A 22,251-nucleotide genomic window follows, 5' to 3' on the forward strand; every position below is an offset into this window, starting at 1 on the left:
GAATGTTGAGGGTTCGAAACCTGCTCCCTACTTGTTTCATTACATTATTATGTCGGGTCTCAGAGCAAATAGCCTGGATTCTTACTCCCATCTCATTCCTCGCCCTCTTCCACGCGTCATTCTGAGCCTGAATGGCTCGCTTGTGGGCGTGCTGGCAGGATATGGCAGCACCTTCGGTTGTGTGTCAAGAATTCAGCTTAGCAAGTTTGAATAAAGGTCTGGTTATTCAAAGGCAAATAGTAATATGCTCTAAACCGCTCTGGTGAAAAACTTTGCTGCTCTGGTTTCAATCGTCCACAAGGCTGGGAGAACCTCAGATGAAGGGAGTTAGATATGCATAGGAAGTGTAATGTACTGTTTTTCCCTTGTACATATGAATTAAAATCCAGCCTTTACTTAAATCATGTTTCTAGTCTATTGCATAGTTACAATGTGTAATCATTGATATCCCAGGAGTGGTAAACACTTGAAGTGTTTGTAATAAATACATGCAGACACAGTATCATTCAAAGAATGGAGTTTGATACACCTGGTATATGACTGAAAAGAAACATGCTAAATAGCAATTTTTGTAAATGAACTTTATGACAAAAAAATATGCACAATGGCTTGTCTCTCTTTTTCAATTTTTGCATAAAATGACATACCAAATCAAACTGCTTGTAGCTCAGGCCCTGAAGAAAGGATATGCATATTCTTGGTACCATTTGAAAGGAAACCCTTTGAAGTTTGTGGAAATGTGATTTAAATGTAGGAGAATATAACACAATAGATCTGGTAGAAGAAAATACAAATTATTATTATTTTTTTTTAAATACCACCATCTTTGAAATGGAAGAGAAAAGTCCCAGTTCTAGCCATCGCTCTGGTTGTAATTCCGATGGTGTCCACAAGATGGCAGCAGTGTATGTGCAAAGTTTCAGACGGATAACTTGAAGTATGAGCGTTCTCCATGACATTTAGTGTGAAGTCACCCAGGTACATTTGGGCAAATCGTGAAGGAGACCGTTGCATTCATATTACATTTTTCTGCAAGAATATCATCAAATCTGTATACTTGGACTTTGATTTGAGCTTTTCCAGTATTCGTAGCCATATTATAAGTTCAACATTGCAAAACAACCAGTTTTCATAACTTCATAATTGAATATTCGTATAATTTTTGTCCAAAACGAAAAGGCATGCTGCCGTACAAGGTTAGTAGGTACATTTTACGACCGATACATATTTTCCGGATACTCTCGTAAAGCCAAGCTCATTGGCTATCTAGCTAGCTTTGTTTGTGCTTATTTGACAAAGGTAGAGTCGTTCAAGTGAACACCGCCCGCGTCATCGGCATGCCATGAAGGTGTCGCTCTCTGACCAAATATGGTGTCCTATAGGATATACTACACCCATAATGATATAGTGAAGTCTCGTTACGTTCTAGGATCTCTGAGAAATACATACGAATGCGATTTGACTGGTTGAATTAGATTTTCACAGATTCTTTTCTTTGCAGATTGAACGAGTGGAAATACAAAATCGATCATGCGTGCTATATGGACCTTTTTAGGATATGAGAAATGATTTTCTCTAACACAACGATTCATGTTAACTCCAGGACCCTTGGATGGGTGAAATGGATGAGTGGAAATCAGAGTATAAGTACACAATCACCTTCAGAGGTGAATTTATCAAACCTATCGCGGTGAAAACTTTTGTTGGGTGCTCTCCTCAAACAATAGCATGGCATTTTTTCACAGTAATAGCGACTATAAATTGGACAGTGCAGTTATATTAACAAGAATATAAGACTTATATGTACCGACATTTGTTGTTTCTCTAAAATCTGCACTGCATGATTTACAACTGACGGGAAGTCACCAGTGACGGGTGGCATAACGTCAAATTCGTCATTGGAACCACTCAATATGATTGGTTATATAAAAACCTTGGGACCCAAAAGCATAATGAGTGCTCTAACTCCACTCTGCTGTGGTCTGGAGCAATGAAGCCGTGATGCTGGGTACCTCTAAGTCCCGCGGCGTATACTCACAACTTTTAAAGGAGGAATATATATATTTATTTATTTAACTGGGCAGGTCAGTTAAGAACAAATTCTTATTTACAATGACGGCCTACCCCAGCCAAACCTGGACGACGTTGGGCAATTGTGCGCCGCTCTATGGGACTCCCAATCACGGCCGGATGTGATACAGCCTGGATTCGAACTAGGGACTGTAGTGACGCCTCTTGCACTCAGAAGCAGTGCCTTAAACTGCTGCGCCGCTCAGGAGCCCCAGTGTGGTGTACCGTAGGGCAGCTCTCTAGGCCCTCCACTCTTTTCTATTTTTACCAATGACTTGCCATTGGCATTAAACAAAGCATGCGTGTCCATGTATGCTGATGATTCAGCCATACACGCGTCAGCAACCACTGCTTATGAAGTCACTGAAACCCTTAACAAAGAGTTGGTCTGTTTTGGAATGGGTGGCCAGTAATAAACTGGTCCCGAACATCTAAACCTAAGAGCATTGTATTTGGAAAAAATCCTTCCTTGAGTTCTGGACCTCAGCAGAATCTGGTCATGAATGGTGTGGCTGAAGAACAAGATGAAGACACAATTACTTGGTGTTATCGAAGTCTGTTAACTGTCATGGTCAAAATATATAGATTCAATGGTTATAAAGATGGGGAGAGGTCTGTCAGTAATAAAGAGATGCTCTGCTTTTTTTTTTACACCTCACTCCACAAAGCAAATCCAGCAGGCTCTAGTTTATCTTAATTATTGTTCAGTCATATGGTCAAGTGCTGCAAAGAAAGACCTAGTTAAACTGCAGCTGGTCCAGAACAGAGTGGCACCTTTTGCTCTTCATTGTAATCAGAGGTCTAATATTAATACCATGCATGCCAGTAGGGTTGCAAAATTCCAGGAACTACCAATAAATTCACTGGTTTTCCAGAAATCCTGGTTGGAGAATTACAGATTTGCTGCTTAATTCTGGGAAATCTCCAACTGGGACTTCAGGAAAACAAGGAATTTATTGAAAGTTCCCAGAATTTTGCCACCTTACCTGCCAGTCTCTCTTGGTTAAGAGTTGAGAAAAGACTGACTGCGTCACTTCTTGTAACAATGTGTTGGAAATTCCAAATAGTTTGCAGTCAACTTATACACAGCACTGACACATACACACCCCCCCCCCCCCCCTCTCATGCCACCCCACAGTTTGCGACCCCACTGCAGTAGAGCACAGTACAGTAAAGAAAAGTAGTATAGTTCAGTAGATTCTGTACAATACTGTACAAGAGTAGAGTGGAATGTAATATACTCTATTGGACTGTACTCAACTTTCCTTGACTGTACTGTGATGTGCAAACTTGTGAAACATTGATGTCTATGAATGGTACAGATCTTGTTTGGGGGTGGAGTTTATTAGAATAATAGCCAGTGTGTAGAATAATACCCAAACATGTAAAGGAAGATATTACATTGTTCTACCTATTCAGGATAAATCACCATGAAGAGAATGACATTCATAAGAATGCATTTCTATATAGTACAGATCAAGGACCCATGATGACATTCTGTTACCGGGGTTTGATCCACTTCTGTTACTGTAGTTCAATAACTAAAATAGATCATATCGTAGCTGACACCACATTCTTTCTGCAGACATATCTACTCCGAATTAAGATTCAAATAAGAGTTTTTGGAGAACATGGTCACATAAAAAACATTGATATTTACTGTCATTCTGTTACCAAACTTTCCACCTGCACTGTTCCTCAAGCAAATGTGTTTTAGTAAAATGTCCAGTGGAAATTGTTAAAAGTAGACTTGAGCATGATTTGTTAAAAACTTTCCAATTAATGGTTTTTGGTTGGCATACATTGAAAAAAGAACAAGTGGGTCCCAGCGTCACTCTGTTATGGTGGAATTTCCCCCAGCTGACTTGCCTACATGTTCTGAAATACATTTTAACTTTTAGAAAGATAAGCTTGAAATAGGCATGGTATAATTGACTCAACAACCAAAACACGTACCTGTTTAGGTTTCCTAACGAACCAGAAAAATCAACAGTTCTTTCTGCTTGTTTGTCAAAGTTAGCTAGCCAACTCATTGTTCCTGCTTTGTACTATACCCCTCAGAAGTGTCTCCTCTGTGACTCAATTCATTTCAGTAGCATAGAAATGAGTGTCAACATACCCATTTATACAGTTACATTAGCAAAATCAAATCAAACGAACTTCAAACAATTGATATTATGGTGTTATGCGACCTGAAATTAAAGTAGGCCTACACTCCACCGCAAAACCCATAAACCTCTAGCTAATGACCAGACACAATCGTATCCCCTTGACATTGATCTGTCCAAAGTTGTGACACAAGGGCCTGTGCTCATAACAGCTCTGTCGAAACAGGCCTAAATGCACCACTCAATGTCACGATTTTGCTTATGTATTAGGCCTACGCATTAGCATACAAGGCCAGATGTGATCAAGGGCTGTATCACACACATCCAGACGACCAACTGCTGCTATACCCAAGGACTCCACATACTGATATTCTTGGCAACTGCTGACACACAAAGTTGTTCTCAAGGCAAGGCATACATAACAGCAGAACAGGGAGCATAGACTATGGACTTTGGAAATAGCCTACAGCAGTTGTAGTCTCAACTGCAGCTTGACCCTGTGCTCCTCTCAACTGTGTGCCTGTGTGCTCTCTCTGGGGGGGGGGTTGAATGCCCTGAATCTCTCAAGGCTCATCTGGGATCCAAAAACATTCCATTATCCGTGGAAGCAGCATTATAATTATTGCACCACTGGACACCTCCAGTCGCTCATCTCCCCTTTAAAATAAGTATAATCAGGATATACAACTTGTGCAATAGTCTAAATGTCACAACCTAGGACACATTACAGCGCAGTAAAGTGCAAATGAACAAACTATGGTGACAGAGAGTGTCTGTTGGAAGTGGAACCCCCCCAAGGACATTTAGCCTAATTGCTCAATGGCATGTGTGCTTACACACACTAGGGAAAACCACAGTCCATTGGCCACTTAGTTTGTGAAAAAGAGCGGCTAATATTTGTCAGAGGAGGATAAGGATTCATTGTGGCATTCTTATTATAGCATGTTATCAGATTAACAATGCTCATTATAACAAAGAACTTCAGCAATGAAGTGTAGCGGTGATAGGCAGGCAGGTTCACCTGGAATCTAAGTGGTGAATAGGAAACCATTGCTTGTCTACCTGCCATGAATCATAAATAATGTACAGTGCAGGACCGGGTCAAAGCACAAACTTGTTTGCCTCTTATTTCCATCTCAAAATAAGTGAGGGAGAGACTAGACAATAGGCTTCAAAGTTCCCGGAAGTATGCCATCACTGAACTGGAATTTCTGGTAGCTTAAAACATCTAGCTAGAAATTCTTCTAGATTAGACCAATGAAGGGTTTACACACATCACTGGGTTAGACCCTGCTCAAGAACCTCGTGTTTTTTTTGGACAACAGCAACTATGCCGTTCTGAACTAGCAGTAAAAATGAACATTCAACTACAGTAAAATACACATGTGTATTCATTAACAGTAAAAATGTACAGCTGCCATGTCTCCAACATGTTTACCATTTAGCAGTATTGATATATATTAAAAAAAACACAGCACAAGAGCAATGCGTGGGAGTGTAAAACTATCCCTCCACTGCTCAGTGGAAAATAGACGTCAGAATATCCTGATTGAAGTAAATTGCCAGCTGACTGAAGGTGACAGTGCTACGTACTGTACAATGATTGGTCCAATGGCTAGGTAGCAAGCTAAGTCGTTAGCCAACTAGCTAGCTGTCAAAGTTGACATGGATGATATTGCAATCTGAAGACATAGCATATGACTGAATATAATAGCCTAGTGTTCACATGCAGTCAGATATATGACAAGGCTCCACGATCATTAACTAGTTTTCAAAGACAGGAAGCATTGAACATTATGCTGCGTTGTGTTGGTAGCTATCTAGCCACCAATCTGGCTAATCGAACTGGCTAGCAAGCTTGCTAACTTGACAGGAGGCCATTGAACGCCATAGCTAGCTCGCTAACAAACAAAATTAACTAGTTAGCACGGAAGGTCTAACGTTATGTAGCTAAAATATTACGTTGAAGAAATAACAACACTAAGGATGCAACGTCCACCAATAAAAATGTTTAACTCACGCACCAAGAGCCACTTGGCATGCTTTACGCAGCTGGCTGTGCTGGCTCCGCTTCACCTCCTTATCCGACAGGATTTTTTCCAGCGCCCTAGACAGAAACATGCTCTTGGTTTTTGTGCTTTCCGTCTGCTTCTGGTGTTGTTGTTGAGCAAGACGTTGTTGCTGTTGCATCTTTTGATAAAACTGCTGCTCTCTCAGGCCGGCATCTCTGGCCTGACCCTGCGTAGACGCAGGCGAGAGAAATGCTAACTAAACCAGGCTATCGGTGTGTCAATCCACCGAGATTGTTGGGGCTGCTACCTCAGCACTGAGTCGCCATGTTGTTTACACGTCACGTGATTCTAAACTGATTTTGACGCTTTGGCACCCTCCACTGGATCGAATGATCCCTTCAGTTTCCCAACAAAACCTTATATGCGTCATGCTGATACGGGTTTTATACATATTTCTTATAGATAATATTTTAGCCCCGACGTGACTCGTTAGTATTAAGTTTAATTGATTTGGATTCTTCTGAAAGCAGCAGTGTGGCCCAAAAATATCTGGGGTTTTCTAGTTAGGTAAAAAAAAAAAAAAGTATTGTTTTATAGAAACATGATGGAAAGGGAAAGGCTGATACCTCGTCCTTGGTACAACTGAATGCGTTACCAGCATCTTTGCTACTATGTTTCAACTGTGCCCAAGCCAATGGTCCCAAGTCTGGAACATGACAAGATATGATGGGAGCACTTGCACATGATATGATTCTCAGCATTTTGTTACTTTTGGCTCATTAAATATTTACATTTTTATTATTACAAAAAACAGCATTTTAAATTAAGAAAATAAACAAAACATATAGTCAATGATTGCTACATATTAGTTTATTTTTCCAGCTCATGGAATCAATAATTATACATGTGCATCTATTCATACATTTCTTTACTACTTTAAAACATTTTCATTAAATGTGATAAAAATGTACATCATATAGCATTGATAAGAAAATACTGAAAATATTCAGTACAAATCTATACCTTAGGATTTATCTAGCAAGAAAAGATCCTTGCTCATTATCTTTAAAAAAAAGTAACTGACAAAACAATAATTCCGAAGCCTGTTGTGTATTCTCTGAAATAGAGGGTTTCTCCAGGAATAAAAGAAGTCGCAGTATTGGGGGGGGGGGGACTGTCATAGTGAGTTATAATCTACCCCCCTATACACTGCGTGTACAGAAAAACATTTGAATCAAACTACTTTTAATAGGACAAGAAGAAGTACCTACCAGGAATAGATGAGATCATGAACTTCAAACATGAATTAACATAGTGGATCAGTTACACAAATGAAAACATATGACTTCATTGCTATGCTGAAACATGATTACAAAATAAATAGCTGTGGTTACAATCCCAATGCCCTGTGTAGTTAAAACAAAAATAAATTAAACAGATTTCTAAAATTCGGCCATTCAAAATGTCACTCGTCATGCTTTGAATGTTACAGAACTGTTTGGAATGAGAGACAAAGCAAATCAACTCGTCAACACCGTGTGTACCATAACAGAGAATGGAGTAGTACCTCACAGTGTCAATGAGTCAGTATGATAGGGAGTGGAAGTTCAGTTCACATAACCTGCTCTGAGCAGATGTTTGATCACAGATCCAGTGTTTATGATTCTCATTAGGTATTTCTACAAGTAAGACAAGACTGCAGTCCAGCTCAATAGAGGGGGTTAGAGGGGAGTAAGGCAACTGTTCCCAGTACATTTAGTTTCCCCTAGCAAAAGCCAAAATCAATGAGAAATGATGCACATCAGTGCCCCATCTGCTCTCAAAGGAGTATGTTAGCTTCTATTACTGTTTACATGTTGAGTACAGCCTTAGTGTTAATTCCCAAATATACTTCACAACAGCTCAATGGCAACTAATCACACAGAGAATAGAACTACAATCTATCGGAATGAAGACGTTCTGCAGTACTCGCCTGATCAGTTTCACGTTAAGCATTTGTAGTTTGGTGCATAGCCGCGGGAAGTAGCTTGTGGGCAGGGGTGCTGCAGCACCTTCAGCACCCCAACTTCCCACAGCTATGGTTCGGTGAGAAACTGTCTCGTGTTTTGGGCAAATCTGTTGGATCGATGCTACCGGCATTCTAAAATCACCTTGCTGGTGTTGACCTTCCTGAACAACCACAGGTACAGACATCAGGTGACAGACATGTGACCAGGAACAGGTGAGAATACGCACTCCCCTCACCTGATCCAAGTTATTCAATGCGTAGCGCTAGACAAACTCCACCTTACTCAAACACAAGGTGCAAACACAGAGACTGGGTCGGGATGTGTGAGAGAGTATCAAAATAGTAACTTCTTCCTGCCGACTTGGTTCTTCAACAGTCCCATCCCTCCTCTCTTGGGGCATTAGTGTCCTAGCTCTAAGTTATGTAACATCAGTCACAGTCCAGTTATTCATGTGCAATCTATACCAGTATTACATTCTTTGAAATAGGGACAAATACTGTATATGAAGTGAGGGCACTGTTCAAACACGAATGATTCAGGCCACATCGAAGTGAACTTAGAGATGGAAAACTGTAAGAAAGTCCACCCTATCGGTTACATGTACTTCCACCCATACAAAACATGGACAGATGAAAAAAAGAGAGAACATGAGGAACATACTGAGATGAGTGAAGAGTCATGGTCAGAGAAATCAGAGAATCACATATACAATCACATACTGTCACGCTTTATAGACAAAGTGGGGAAATAGCCCTTGTCATGAGGAAAGAAAAGTTAAATAAAAAATAAAAACAAGAAAGATGGATCTTCCTCACCCCACACAACGACATCCTGGATTATTACCGACGACAGTAATGTAGAGATATGGTCCTTACCCATGGGTCCTTAGAATTCCAATATTGTATGTTGCGGTACACTTATTTTCCACTAAATAAAAATCATACAGTAAATTATTTGATTGAAATAAAAGAGAAAAAAAACAGCATTAAAACTTAGAGATTTTCGAAAGTCCAGTTGCTTCACATAATTGCTTCTAGTTGGTTTTTAATGATTATCAACATTAAAAGCTTGTGGGGAAAAACATAGGAATAGTGGTTAAACCTGTTCGGATCCAAACAAAGAAGCCCATATTTGTTTTTTCCCCATCAGACTAAAATTAGAGTATTATTGCAGACCTCTGCTCTTTGTTGGTTACTATGGTAACAGGTAGGATGGAAGCCATTACTTCAGTTCCCACATGCTGTAATCACCTAGGAGAGGGTTGTTGTCATTTGCAAAGTGACCAGGCAAAAGCAGATTGTCAAATGAGCTCAAGACAGTCTCCTCTATCTAACAAGCCAGGGTAGAATAGCTAGGGAGAGGTCAGAGCATACATGTGTGCATTCATTTGCCCACTTCTTTCATTAAAATCAGTCCTTTCATACAGTTCACAAAATTGAAAAAAAAAACAACCGAGAATACCATCTCATTCCTGCCATCAAGAGGAAGAATATAGAAACGGTCTCCCCCTCCCAAAATAGAAACAAGTGCTTTTTGTGGTTTTGAATCAGGAGTTTCCCCTTCCACACAAACACCATGTGTAATCAATGTGTCTGTCGGTCACAGTGTAGGGAGGGCTGTGGCGATACTATGGCACGCATGCGTAGGTCTTGGCGTTTGTGTTCTTTGTGTATGCATGAAGGTATCTGAATGTATGTGCAAGACTATGTTTTTGCATATAAGAGCGAGAGTAAAACTATTTAAGTATGAATGTGTGCGTGCTGTAATTATTGTGCAAGTATGAAGAGTGTATGTGTCTACAGTGTGATGAGTGTGCCGTCCTCCTCAAGGCTCCTTCCTTCTAGGCCCCTGTCGGGCGTGCTGACCGTGCTCAGTGAACCGGTGCTGGAGGCCAGGGCTCCGTTGGCTGTGGAGCGGAGGTTCAGGTGGGGCTCGTAGCGGGGCAGGGAGGGCATGCTGCAGCTGGCCGAGGCTGCCCGTGGGATGGGCAAGGCCTCCCCGTCTGCCTCGATCACCAGGTCCTCATCATCCTCATCACTTTCTAGCTCCTCTGGGTGGAAGTTCTGGATGATGTGTGCCGGGGTCGTCGCTATGGCAGCACCAGGGGTGAAATAGCCGTAGAAACTTGCGCCGCTGTCGGAAGAGCGACCCGAACTTCCGGAAGCCGCCCCACCCCCACCCCCTCCGCCACTGCTCCGTATGATGTTGTTGCGCTGGTTGGCTGGCTTCACCGTCACAATGAGGTTGTGGCTGTTGGCGATCATCATGTCAGTCACCTGGTCCAGAGACTTGCCTTGAACCTCGATGCCGTTGACCTCGAGCACCTCGTCGTTGACGGCCAGCAGGCCAGTGCTCTCAGCTAGGCCCCCAGGCACCATGCGGGAGATGAAGATCCCAGGAACCTTCTCCAGACCCTGGGGTGTGACCCGGACGCTGGAGCCGTCGCGGATGTAGAAACCCAATGGTTTCTCCTGGCCATGCTTGTAGAGGCGCACCCGGCGGTGTGTCTCAGGGAGGATGTCCACGTCGATGATGGAGGAGACAGGCCTGAAGTCCCTGGGCAGGCTAATGATCACAGGGGGCTTCTTCCGGTTGGCATCAGGCCGCAGTAACACGGCAGCTAGGACAGTCTTCTTAGGACGGGTCAGAGAGTCCGTACCAAACGCAGAGTAGTCTGCTTCCTCTGCAAAAAGAGAGGGGGAAAACATAATATGTAATAGAACCAACCATATCAATATCACATCAGTGCAGACAGGATCCAATATCATCCCATAAATGCTTACTGACAATCATTATCATGGTGGAAGTATAATTCATTACTGACATTCTACTGCAGACTTTACTGTAGTTATGGAAAAGCGATTGTGTTTCTAAGCCCAATGCTTCCCTTATCTTAGAGCCACTCCCTCCTTTCACTAGACTTGTTTCAGTGCTTCCCTCTGCCCTCCCTTCCCTGGTATTATTCCTCATGTGGAGTAAACGGAAGCATAGACTCCTGTCTCTATTTCATGAAAGGGCTTTCTGAATTCCTCAAAGGCTTACTCATGGCGACCGTGCTGCTGTGGGACATACCTGAGCATGGCTCAGAGCAGGGACAGGACTCTATACTAGATCAAAGGTCTGGGAGGACAGAGAGAATCAGGCAATGGCTCTAATGGTTAACTACCAGCACACAGATGCTGAACATTATCATAAACATTAACTCCCTCCTGTGTTGTGTGCCCCAGTCACTCTTTATCATCGCTCTGTCTTTTCTCTCTCCTGCTGGCTATATATACACACACAGTACCAGTCAAAAGTTTGGACACACCTACTCATGCAAGGGTTTTTCTTTATTGTAACTATTTTCTACATTGTAGAATAATAATAATAATAATCACCACTATGAAATAACATATGGAATCACGAAGTAACCCCCCCCCCCCCCAAAAAAAAGTGTTAAACAAATCAACATGTATTTTATATTTGAGATTTTTCAAAATAGCCACCGTTTGCCTTGATGACAGCTTTGCACACTTGGCATTCTCTCAACCAGCATCACCTGGAATGCTTTTCCAACAGTCTTGAAGGAGTTCCCACATTTGCTGACCACTTGTTGGCTGCTTTTACTTCACTCCGAGGACCAGCTCAATGTAGAAAAAAGTAGGTGTATCCAAACGTTTGACTGGTACTGTATATCCTAGAATGAAAGACCTGTTTCAGTACCCCATGGTGTTGTAACGTAGTGTACACTGAAGTTAGCTCAGGTGATGTGGATATACTGTAAGCATCATCTATAATGGTCCAGGGATAGTTGCGTTGTCACTATAGACTGTGTGGATCTGGGATAGGGTCTAGGCAGGTTGTAGATAAGGATTCCAGAACTCAGATTCTGACAGGTACTCCTTCCTCCCCTCCCCATATCAACAAGAAAAACAAAGGATCAATTGTACAGAGAAACGGTATCCCATTTCAATTCCCATGAGACATATTTATTACCAGGACGAATAACTGCAAAACAAATTATAGGTTTAAATATTCACAAAAACACACTGGGTATGTTGAGTTAAAATACATGAAGACACACAATAATCCAGACTCAATGTTTTTGAAGCATCCAGCTAATACGCTACATGACCAGAAGTATGTGGACACCTGCTTGTTGAACATCTCATTCCAAAATCATACGTATTATTTTTGGGTCCCCCCTTCGCTGCTACTGTATAAGAGCAGATATGTTCCAATGTTCAAGAGTGGAGCACTCTTCTGGGAAGGCTTTCCACTAAATGTTGGAACATATCTGCGGGGACTTGCTTCCATTCAGCCACAAGAGCGTTAGTGAGGTCGGGCACTGTTGTTGGGCGATTAGGCCTGGCTCGCAGTCGCCATTCCAATTCATTCCAACGGTTGAGGTCAGGGCTCTGTGCAGGCCAGTCATGTTCTTCCACACTGATCTCGACAAACCATTTCTGTATGGACGCCGCTTTGTGGACGGGGTCATTGTCATGTTGAAACAGGAAAGGGCCATCCACAAACTGTTGCCGCAAAGTTGGAAGCACATAATCGTATAGAATGTAATTGTACGCTTTAGCTACGCTGTAGCGAGCTTCACACCACTCCAGCAATAACTTGGCATTACGCATTGTGATCTTAGGCTTGTGTTTGGCTGCTCTGCCATGGAAAACCATTTCATGAAGCTTCCGACGAACAGTTATTATGCTTACACCTGTCAGCAACGGGTGTGGCCGAAATAGCCAAATCAACTAATTTGAAGGGGTGTCCACATACTTCTGTATATATAGTGTGTGTGTGATGTTCACACAGAGGTATGTTTACATCTACACACAGTAGGGCATTTCTAAAGGACAGGCACGCACAGGTCTGGCAGACTGGTCCCTACAGTGCAGTCAGCCATACCAGTGAATGTCTACATTTTTCTCCTCTTTCACACAGTCCCCCACAAATATCAAAGGGAAAGTCTAACAATGAGGTTATAGTCAAGGATATAGTGTAGAATAGGAGGCCCATGAGGGCCACTCATACAGCCTCAAAGACAAGCTGTTCTATAAGTCACATAAACAGCCACGCAGACCAACTGCCGCATAACAGGCCACACAACAAACCAGAGCTTACACACAAACACTGACACCCCTCCCCATTTGTTTTGTACACTGCTGCTACTCCCTGTTTATCATCTATACATAGTCACTTCATCCTTACTTTAGTTTATTTGGTACTGTTGGTTAAGGGCTTGTAAGTTAGCATTTCAAGGTAAGGTACACACTCGTTGTATTCGGCGTATGTGGCAAATAAAGTTAGATTTGATTGCTCCATCCCTTGAGTGTTTCTCTGACTCAACTGATGACAGTGAAAACCAATCCCTTCTCGTATCTCATTAAAGCAGCAAGCACGGCTTTCAGTCTAATTAGACAAACAAACATGACTTTTACACACACACAACCCTAATCCAAGAGTTGACCCCTCCTAAATTCTCTCTCCGACCCGCCACCTCTGTTTTCCTATGGTCGATAAAGTAAGCGGGTGTAAATAGTCAATACTATGGCGCTAAAGCCACATGGACCCACACTAATCATCTGTGACGCGCTTGGTGAGAGTCCCTTTGGGGGTCCCCCACTGTCATATGTCCCAGCACATTTCCCTAGGGCCGGGCTGCCGGGGTCACCGTCACACTCAGTGGCTTGAGTCAGTTTATGAGTTATCCTCATTATGTACAATGGTTGGAAGTCAGCAGACTAATAATTACGTAAACAATAAAAATAACACCAGCAGTGTAGATATGAGTTCACCTTTATGCTCCTTAAACACGTGACTCAAACTTCAGGAATGCAATGTAGTGAGCATAGTTCCTTCAGGAAGAATTCATACCATGACTTATTCCACATTTTGTTGTGTTACAGACTGAATACAAAATGGACTCAATTGATTTTTTTCACCCATCTACACACAATATCCCATAATGACAAAGTGAAAACATGTTTATAAATGTTGGCAAATTTACTGAAAATGAGAAAAATCTAATTTACATACAATACCAGTCAAAAGTTAGGACACACCTACTCATTCAAGGGTTTTTCTTTATTTTTACTATTTTATACATTGTAGAATAATAGTGAAGACATCACAACTATGAAATAACACATGTGGAATCATGTAGTAACCAAAAAGTGTTAGATTTTATATTTTTGAAAGTAGCCACCCTGCGCTCTGAAGCAGGTTTTCATCAAGGATCTCTGTACTGTTCTCTGTTCATCACCATAGGGATGGTATCAGGTTATCTTGGCATTCAGGCCAAAGAGTTCAATCTTGGTTTCATCGACCAGAGAATCTTGTTTCTCATGGTCTGAGTCTTTTGGTACCTTTTTGGCAAACTCCAAGCGGGCTGTCATGTTCCTTTTACTGAGGAGTGGCTTCCGTCTGGCTTCTCTACCATAAAGGCCTGCTTGGTGGAGTGCTGCAGAGATGGTTGTCCTTCCAGAAGGTTCTCCCATCGCCACAGAGGAACTCTGTAGCTCTGTCAGAGTGACCATCGGGTTCTTGGTCACCTCCCTGACCAAGGCCCTTCTCCCCTGATTGCTCAGTTTGGCCAGGCGGCCAACACTAGGAAGAGTCTTGGTGGTGGTTCCAAACTTCTTCCATTTAAGAATAATGGAGGCCACGGTGTTCTTGCAGACAGTCAATACTGCAGGAATGTTTTGGTACCCTTCCCCATCTGTGCCGCGACACAATCCTGTCTCGGAGCTCTACGGACAATTCCTTCAACCTCATGGCTTGTTTTTTTGCTCTGACCTGCACTGTCAACTGTAGGACCTTACATAGACAGGCCTGTGCCTTTCCAAATCATGTCCTAACATTTGAATTCACACATTCACATCAAGGATGATCAATGGAAACAGGATGCACCGGAGCTCAATGTTGGTGTTTCATAGCAAAGGGTCTGAATACTTAAGTAAATAAGGTATGCGTTTTTTTTATTTCTAATACATTTGCATACATTTCTAAAAACTTGTTTTTGTTACTGTATGTCATTATGGGGTATTGTGTGTAGACTGCTGAGGATTTTTTTTTTTTTTTAAGTAATCCATTTTAGAATAAGGTTGTAACAAGGGGTCAGAATACTTTCTGAAGACACCGTAATATCTCATATTTCAGGACAAACAGTGAATTGCTTTTCCACATTATTTGCATTATTACTTTAGTACCTTGTTGCATACAGGATGCATGTTTAGGAATATTTTATATTCTCTATGGGCTTCCTTTTCGCTCTGTCAATTGTGGAGTAACTACAATGTTGATCCATCCTCAGTTTTCTCCTATCACAGCCATTAAATTCTTTAAGGTTTTAAAGTCACCATTGGCCTCATGGTGAAATCGCTGAGCAGTTTCCTTCCTCTTTGGCAACAGAGTTAGAAAGGACAGCTGTATCTTTGTAGTGACTGGGTGAATTGATACACCATCCAAAGTGCAATTAAAAACTTCACCATGCACAAAGGGATATTCAATGTCTTTTTTTTTTTTACCCATCTACCAATGGGTGCCCTTTTTTGCGGGGCATCGGAAAACGTCCTGGGTCTTTGTGGTTGAATCTGTGTTTACAATTCATTGCTCGACAGAGACCTTTGCATGTGATAACTATGTATGGGATACAGAGATGAGGTAGTCATTCAAAAAATAATTAAACACTAGTATTACACACAAAGTGATTCCATGGAATTGATGTGACTTGTTAAGCACATTTTAACTCCTGTACCTATTTAGACTTGCCATAACAAAGGGGTTGAATACTTATTGAGTCGAGACATTACAGCTTTTCATTTTAAATTAATTAGTAAACAATTAAAAAACATAATTCCACTTTGACATTATTGGGTTTTGAGTGTTAATCAGTGACACAAAATCTACATTTAATCCATTTTAAATTCAGGCTGTAACACAAAAAAATGTGGAGAAAGTCAATGTGTGTGAATACTTAATGAAGGCTGTATGTTGGTAGTTTGAATGTGAAATGAATATTTAACAACATTTCAGGAGAAAACGAAGACCTCTTTTAGCATCCATAGAAAGTGAATTTCTTCGTAGCATCAACGTACAGTACCAGTCAAAAGGTACTGTATATGTGTGAGTTAATAATTAAATCAAACCCATCAGTGGTAACTGTGTAGGAAGTAAATACAAACACTCAGGAGTTAGGTGAGGGTTCGGTACAAAGCTATTTGGTTTTATTTGTTTGTTTTTGAAGTCTGAATGCGAGTCATTTAGTGGAATCAATAGAGTTGTTAAACACCAGACCTGTGTAGGAGACATAGTCGGGGTCAATTAAATTTCAGTCATCAATTCTGGAAATAAAACGGGGGGAAAAAATGGATAATTGAAAAAAAATGGCACCCATTTTTAAAAACTTGAAATGACTGCAACCAACCCTGGCATACTGGATAAAATCCAATAGCTAGACCTTTTTCATGGGTCTATACCGCTAAGCTATTCAAAATATGCAATGATTATTATGATTTCCCACACACCGTTTAAATAGAGCCATTGGAGAGAGAATGGCAAACACAAGCCAAGATTAAAGAGTAACAGAGCAGTAGAGGGAGACATGATATTTAAACTCTCTCTCTTGCACACAAGTGTGTACTGTGAATGGAATGTGCTAATGCATCTCCAACCCCCACAGGGTCTGTTTAAAGTAGGGACTCTCCTCTCAGTTAAGGAGTTCCACCTCGAGTCACTAATATACCTAAACGATAGTCACATAAACTCACTCGATCGATCTTTGGGGTCAAGGCCCGTCTTAGGATAGAAGTGCTGATCTAGAATCAGTTTAGCCTTTTAGATCATAATAAACAACATTATATGGACAGGTGGGACCTTGTCATAGACCAGCACTCCCACTCTGAGGCGCTTGATAAATACAGTGTTTAATCCTTATAAAAAGGTATCATCATCAGCTCCTGGCTGATGGCTCATCATGGATAGTCTGAGATATTTTGTCTACATCATACCGAAGTTATATTAACACATTGACTGTAGTACACGCACTGCTAAAACACTCTACCAGTGCTACTCCAACTTCCAGGATGCCTACAAGGCCCTCCCCCACACTCCCTTCGGCAAATCAGATCATGACTCCATTTTGCTCTTCCCTTCCTATTAGGCAGAAAATCAAACAGGAAGTACCCGTGCTCAGGTCTATTCAACACTGGTCTGACCAATTGGAATCCATGCTTGCAGCTGGTTTTGATCTCGCGGACTGGGATATGTTCCGGGTAGCCTCTGAGAATAACATTGACACGGTGACTGAATTCATCACGAACTGTATAGCGAATGTTGTTCCCACTGTGACTATTAAAACCTACCCAAATCAGAAACTGTGGATAGATGTCAGCATTTGCGCAAAACTGAAAGTGCGAACCACCACATTAAACCATGGCAAGGTGACTGGGAATATGGTAAAATACAAACAGTGTAGTGATTCCCTCCGTAAGGCAATCAAACAGGAAAAACCTCAGTACAGAGACAAAGTGAGGCAATTGAACGGCTCAAACAAGACGTATGTGGCAGGGTCTACAGACAATCATGGATTACAAAGGGAAAACCAGCCACGGGAAAACAAATGTCTTTCTCCCGGACAAGATAAACACCTTCTTCGCCCACACAGTGCCACCGACGCAACCTGCTCCCAAGTTCTGTGGTCTCTCCTTCTCAGTGGCCGACGTGAATAAGACATTCAAAACGGGTTAACCCTCGCAAGGCTGCCGGCCCAGACGGCATCCCTAGGCGCGTCCTCAGAGCATGCGCAGACCAGCTGGCCGGTGTGTTTACGGACATATTCAATCTCTCCCTATCCCAGTCTGATGTCCCCACTTGCTTCACAATGTCCACCATTGTTCATGTACCCAAGAAAGCAAAGGTAACTGAACTAAATTATTATCGCCCCGCCCCGTAGCAGTCACTTCTTTCATCATGAAGTGCTTTGAGAGGCTAGTTACGGACCATATCATCTCTACCTTACCAGACACCCTAGATTCACTTCAATTTGCATACCACCCCAATATATCCACAGACGATGCAATCGCCATCACACCGCCCTATCCCATCTGGACAAGAGGAATACCTATGTAAGAATGCTGTTCATGGACTATAGCTCAGCATTCAACACCATAATACCCCCTAAGCTCATCATTAAGCTCGAGGCCCTGGGTCTGAACCCCGCCCTGTGCAACTGGGTCCTTGACTTCCTGAAGGGCCACCCCCTGTTGTAGGAGGTAGGAAACAACACCTCCACTTCACTGATCCTCAACACAGGGGTCCCCTCCTGTACTCAATGTTCACCCAGACGACACAACAGTTGCAGACGACAACAGTTGTAGGCCTGATTACCAACCATTACAAGACAGCCTACAGAGAGGTCAGGGCCCTGGCGGAGTGGTGACAGGAAAATAACCTCTCCCTCAACAAAACAAAGGACCTGATCGTGGACTTCAGGAAACAGCAGAGGGAGCACGCCCCCATCCACATCGACGGGACAGTAGTGGAGAAGGTGAAAAGCTTCAAGTTCTCACTTCATCCTCAGGAGGCTGAAGAAATTCAGCTTGGCCCCTAAGACCCTCACAAACCTTTACAAATGCACAATTGAGAGCATCCTGTCAGGCTGCTTCACCGCCTGGTACGGCAACTGCACTGCCCGCAATAAGGCTCTCCAGAAGGTGGTGCGGTCTACCCAACGCATCACTGGGGACACACTGCCTGCCCCCGATGTCATCGTGGACACCTACAGCACCCGATGTCACAGGAAGGCCAAAAATATCAAGGACATAGACCACCCGAGCCACTGGCTGTTCGCCCCACTATCATCCAGAAGGCGAAGTCAGTACAGGTGCATCAAAGCTGGGACCAAGACACTGAAAAACAGCTTCTATCAAGGCCACCAGAATGTTTAATAGCCATCACTAGCCGGCTTCCACCCGGTTACTCAATCCTGCACCTTAGAGGCTGCTGCCCTATATACATAGACTTGAAATCACTGGTCACTTTAAGAACAGAACACTAGTCACTTTAATAATTTTTTACTCACTCATTATGTATATACTGTATTCTATTCTACTGTATTTTAGTCAATGCCACTCCGACATTCCTCATCCTAATATTTATATATTTCTTAACTCCATTATTTTACTTTAGACTTGTATGTATTGTTAGATATTACTGCAATGTTGGAGCTAAGAACACAATTTTGGTAGACCCGCAATAACATCTGCTAAATATGTGTATGTGACCAATAAAATATGACTTAAATTTCCAAAAAGCTACTGCCACAATATCTATATCTGGTGACATGATCCCTGGCGGAGCCTCCGGACATCCTGTCTGTTGTTAGTCACAGACAGAGCAGAGGGCCATGTCAGTGTAATGTGACACCATGCTCAAGGTGACAATTTCCTTCACAGAGCAACAGGACTGTCAATCACCCATGACCGTGAGAGTACTGTGAGTTAAAGATGAAAACACAATCATCAGTCATCTAAATACAGATATTGAATTGAGTTTAACTGTACATGTGACCTGAACATTTACAAAATTACATGACTAGGTGTTGAACTCTAGGGAACACTGTTTTGCATCTGTTCTGAATGTTTCTCAACAAGAACTGTTCAAGAAACAGCCATATGTTGACGACAGGCCCTGATATCCCCAACATGGTGAGTACCATGGTGTTCCAGTCACAGAGCGATAAAACGGGGAGGGAGTGCGTGAGGGGGTGACTGAGGGGGTGAGTGCAGGAGGGGATAATGAATGATCATTAAAGAATTGGGGGGGGGGGGGTGAGGGGCGGAAAAAAACAATCCTGTGGTGTTTCTATTCTGGGTTCAGTGAACTTGCCTGGCTACCCAGACTCCAAACGCTACGCCCACAAAAGTTAGTTTCTTCTCCGCAATGAGCCTGGATCCGAAAACATCCGACCCTTGACCTAATGCGAACACATTCGGGGTCCGTCTGATTGGTCCAGAAACAGATGGGTTGGTCCAGGGCCAGAACACACGTGGGTGAAGGGTAAAGCGGAGGTTTGAAAATGTGTTATTGGCTTTGATACTCTGATTGGTTACAGACGATCCAAATCGCTGATGACTTTGTTTTGAACAGCCCTCGTCACCACAGACGATTTCAATGATGGCAGTCTCAGACTAAAGTATGTAGCAAACGACAGAGCAGCAAAATAATTTGGTGCGAGTCCTCAGGCTAACAGTTAACATACCTCCCTGGCACAGCCGAGATAAAAAGAGCCGTGTGCTGATAAGAGACTGGAGAGAAGGAATAGGAGAGAACAGCAGTGGAGACCATGACAGAGAGGGGGGAGGATAAGGAGAAAAGCAATGGGAAGAATAAGGGGAGAGAGCAAGAGGGGTAAAGCCAGGCCTTTTGTAAAGGGAAGTGGGGAGCAGAGACTAGTGTGTAGGTGTAACTTTTTTTAGCTGTAGATGGGAAAAGAGACTTGAGATGTAGAAGGGAGGCTTGACGAAATAAAACCCTGACTAAGCTGCATTGCTATCATTATATCATGGTCATACAATAACTAGGGGTTGTGCCGACATGGCCATACTCCTATTCATAATTAGGGTTACAAAGGGTCGAAAACTTTCCTGTAAATTTCAGGAATTTTCCATGAAAAGTTAAGCCAGGGAATTTGGGGAATTTTGCTTAAATTCATCAAAAAAAGTTTGCTTGAAACTGTACAAAAAAAATAAAAAATTAATGGAGAATAGAATACAGTATATACATAATGAGTACACAAGGCAATTTTAGGTCTTGTGGCATAGTTTTATTACACTATCCCCAATTGAATGGAATTGCAACCCTCTGCATGCACGGTGCATTCTTCCATCACATGAACAGCTGACTCAAGATCTTGCACACTAATGAGAAGCTATTGAGCCCACACCACTATACTGTCTGAGCCAAGGACTACATGCTTTTTGGTAAGTATTGATTACAATACTGGGTGGGGTGAATATGACATACATGATTTTTTGTTAACTAGTAAATACATGATTTTTTGTTAACTAGTAAATACAGCAAAGTGTGTATAAATAATTTAACTTAATTTCTGCTAGTTTGTTTTTGCTACCATGTTGGTTTTAGCTTGCCTGAGCCTGCTAACTGAGTGTTAATTCACCTGTTTCCATACATGTTTCAATTTAAAACATTTATCTTACAAAGGAGTTGATTCATCTACCTGCTTAACTATTTACAGTTGAAGTCGGAAGTTTGCATGCACCTTGGCCAAATACATTTGCACTCAGTTTCACAATTCCTGACATTTAATCCTAGTACAAATTCCCTGTTTTAGGTAAGTTTGGATCACCGCTTTATTTTAAGAATGTGAAATGTCAGAATAATAGTAGCGAGAATGATTCATTTCAACTTTTATTCCTTTCGTCACATTCCCTGTGGTTCAAAAGTTTACATACACTCAATTAGTATTTGGTAGCATTGCCTGTAAATTGTTTAACTTGGGTCAAACGTTTCAGGTAGCCTTCCACAAGCTTCCCACAATAAGTTGGGTGAATTTTGTCCCATTCCTCCTGACAGAACTGGTGTAACTGAGTCAGGTTTGTAGGCCTCCTTGCTCGCACACGCTTTTTCAGTTCTGCCCACAAATTTTCTATAGGATTGAGGTCAGGGCTTTGTGATGGCCACTTTGTTGTCCGTAAGCCATTTTGCCGCAACTTTGGAAGTATGCTTGGAGTCATTGCCCATTTGGAAGACTTATTTGCAACCAAGCTTTAACTTCCTGACTGCTGTATTGAAATATTGCTTCAATACATCTACATAATTTACATTACTCAAGATGCCATCTATTTTGTGAAGTGCACCAGTCCCTCCTGCAGCAAAGCACCCCCACAACATGCTGCTGCCACCCCAGTGCTTCACGGTTGGGATGGTGTTCTTTGGCTTGCAAGCCTCCCGCTTTTTCCTCCAAACATAACAATGGTCATTATGGCCAAACAGTTCTATTTCTGTTTCATTAGAACAGAGGACATTTCTCCAAAAAGTACG

The 22,251-nt window shown here is 42.1% G+C and overlaps 2 protein-coding genes across 3 annotated transcripts in view; both read right to left on the minus strand.

Moving 5' to 3' along the window:
• arfgef2 (ADP-ribosylation factor guanine nucleotide-exchange factor 2 (brefeldin A-inhibited)) overlaps window positions 1-6,587 on the minus strand; it is a 40,124-nt gene extending 33,537 nt beyond the window's left edge. For both annotated transcript variants that reach the window (XM_090184471.1, XM_036988199.2), the window contains exon 1: window positions 6,203-6,587. In XM_090184471.1, coding sequence (XP_090040597.1) covers window positions 6,203-6,368 — 166 coding nt within the window. In that variant the 5' untranslated portion in view covers window positions 6,369-6,587. The remainder of the gene's footprint in view (window positions 1-6,202) is intronic.
• A 458-nt stretch (window positions 6,588-7,045) lies between these two features.
• The window catches only part of LOC110532261 (partitioning defective 6 homolog beta), a 37,658-nt gene continuing 22,452 nt past the window's right edge, over window positions 7,046-22,251 (minus strand). The window contains exon 4 of the mRNA XM_021615995.3: window positions 7,046-10,882. Within this exon, the coding sequence (XP_021471670.1) occupies window positions 9,996-10,882 (887 nt within the window). The 3' untranslated portion in view covers window positions 7,046-9,995. The remainder of the gene's footprint in view (window positions 10,883-22,251) is intronic.

The sequence above is a fragment of the Oncorhynchus mykiss genome, chromosome 9 (assembly GCF_057628025.1).
Source record: "Oncorhynchus mykiss isolate SJ-2025 chromosome 9, ASM5762802v1, whole genome shotgun sequence".
Taxonomy (NCBI): Eukaryota; Metazoa; Chordata; class Actinopteri; order Salmoniformes; family Salmonidae; genus Oncorhynchus; species Oncorhynchus mykiss.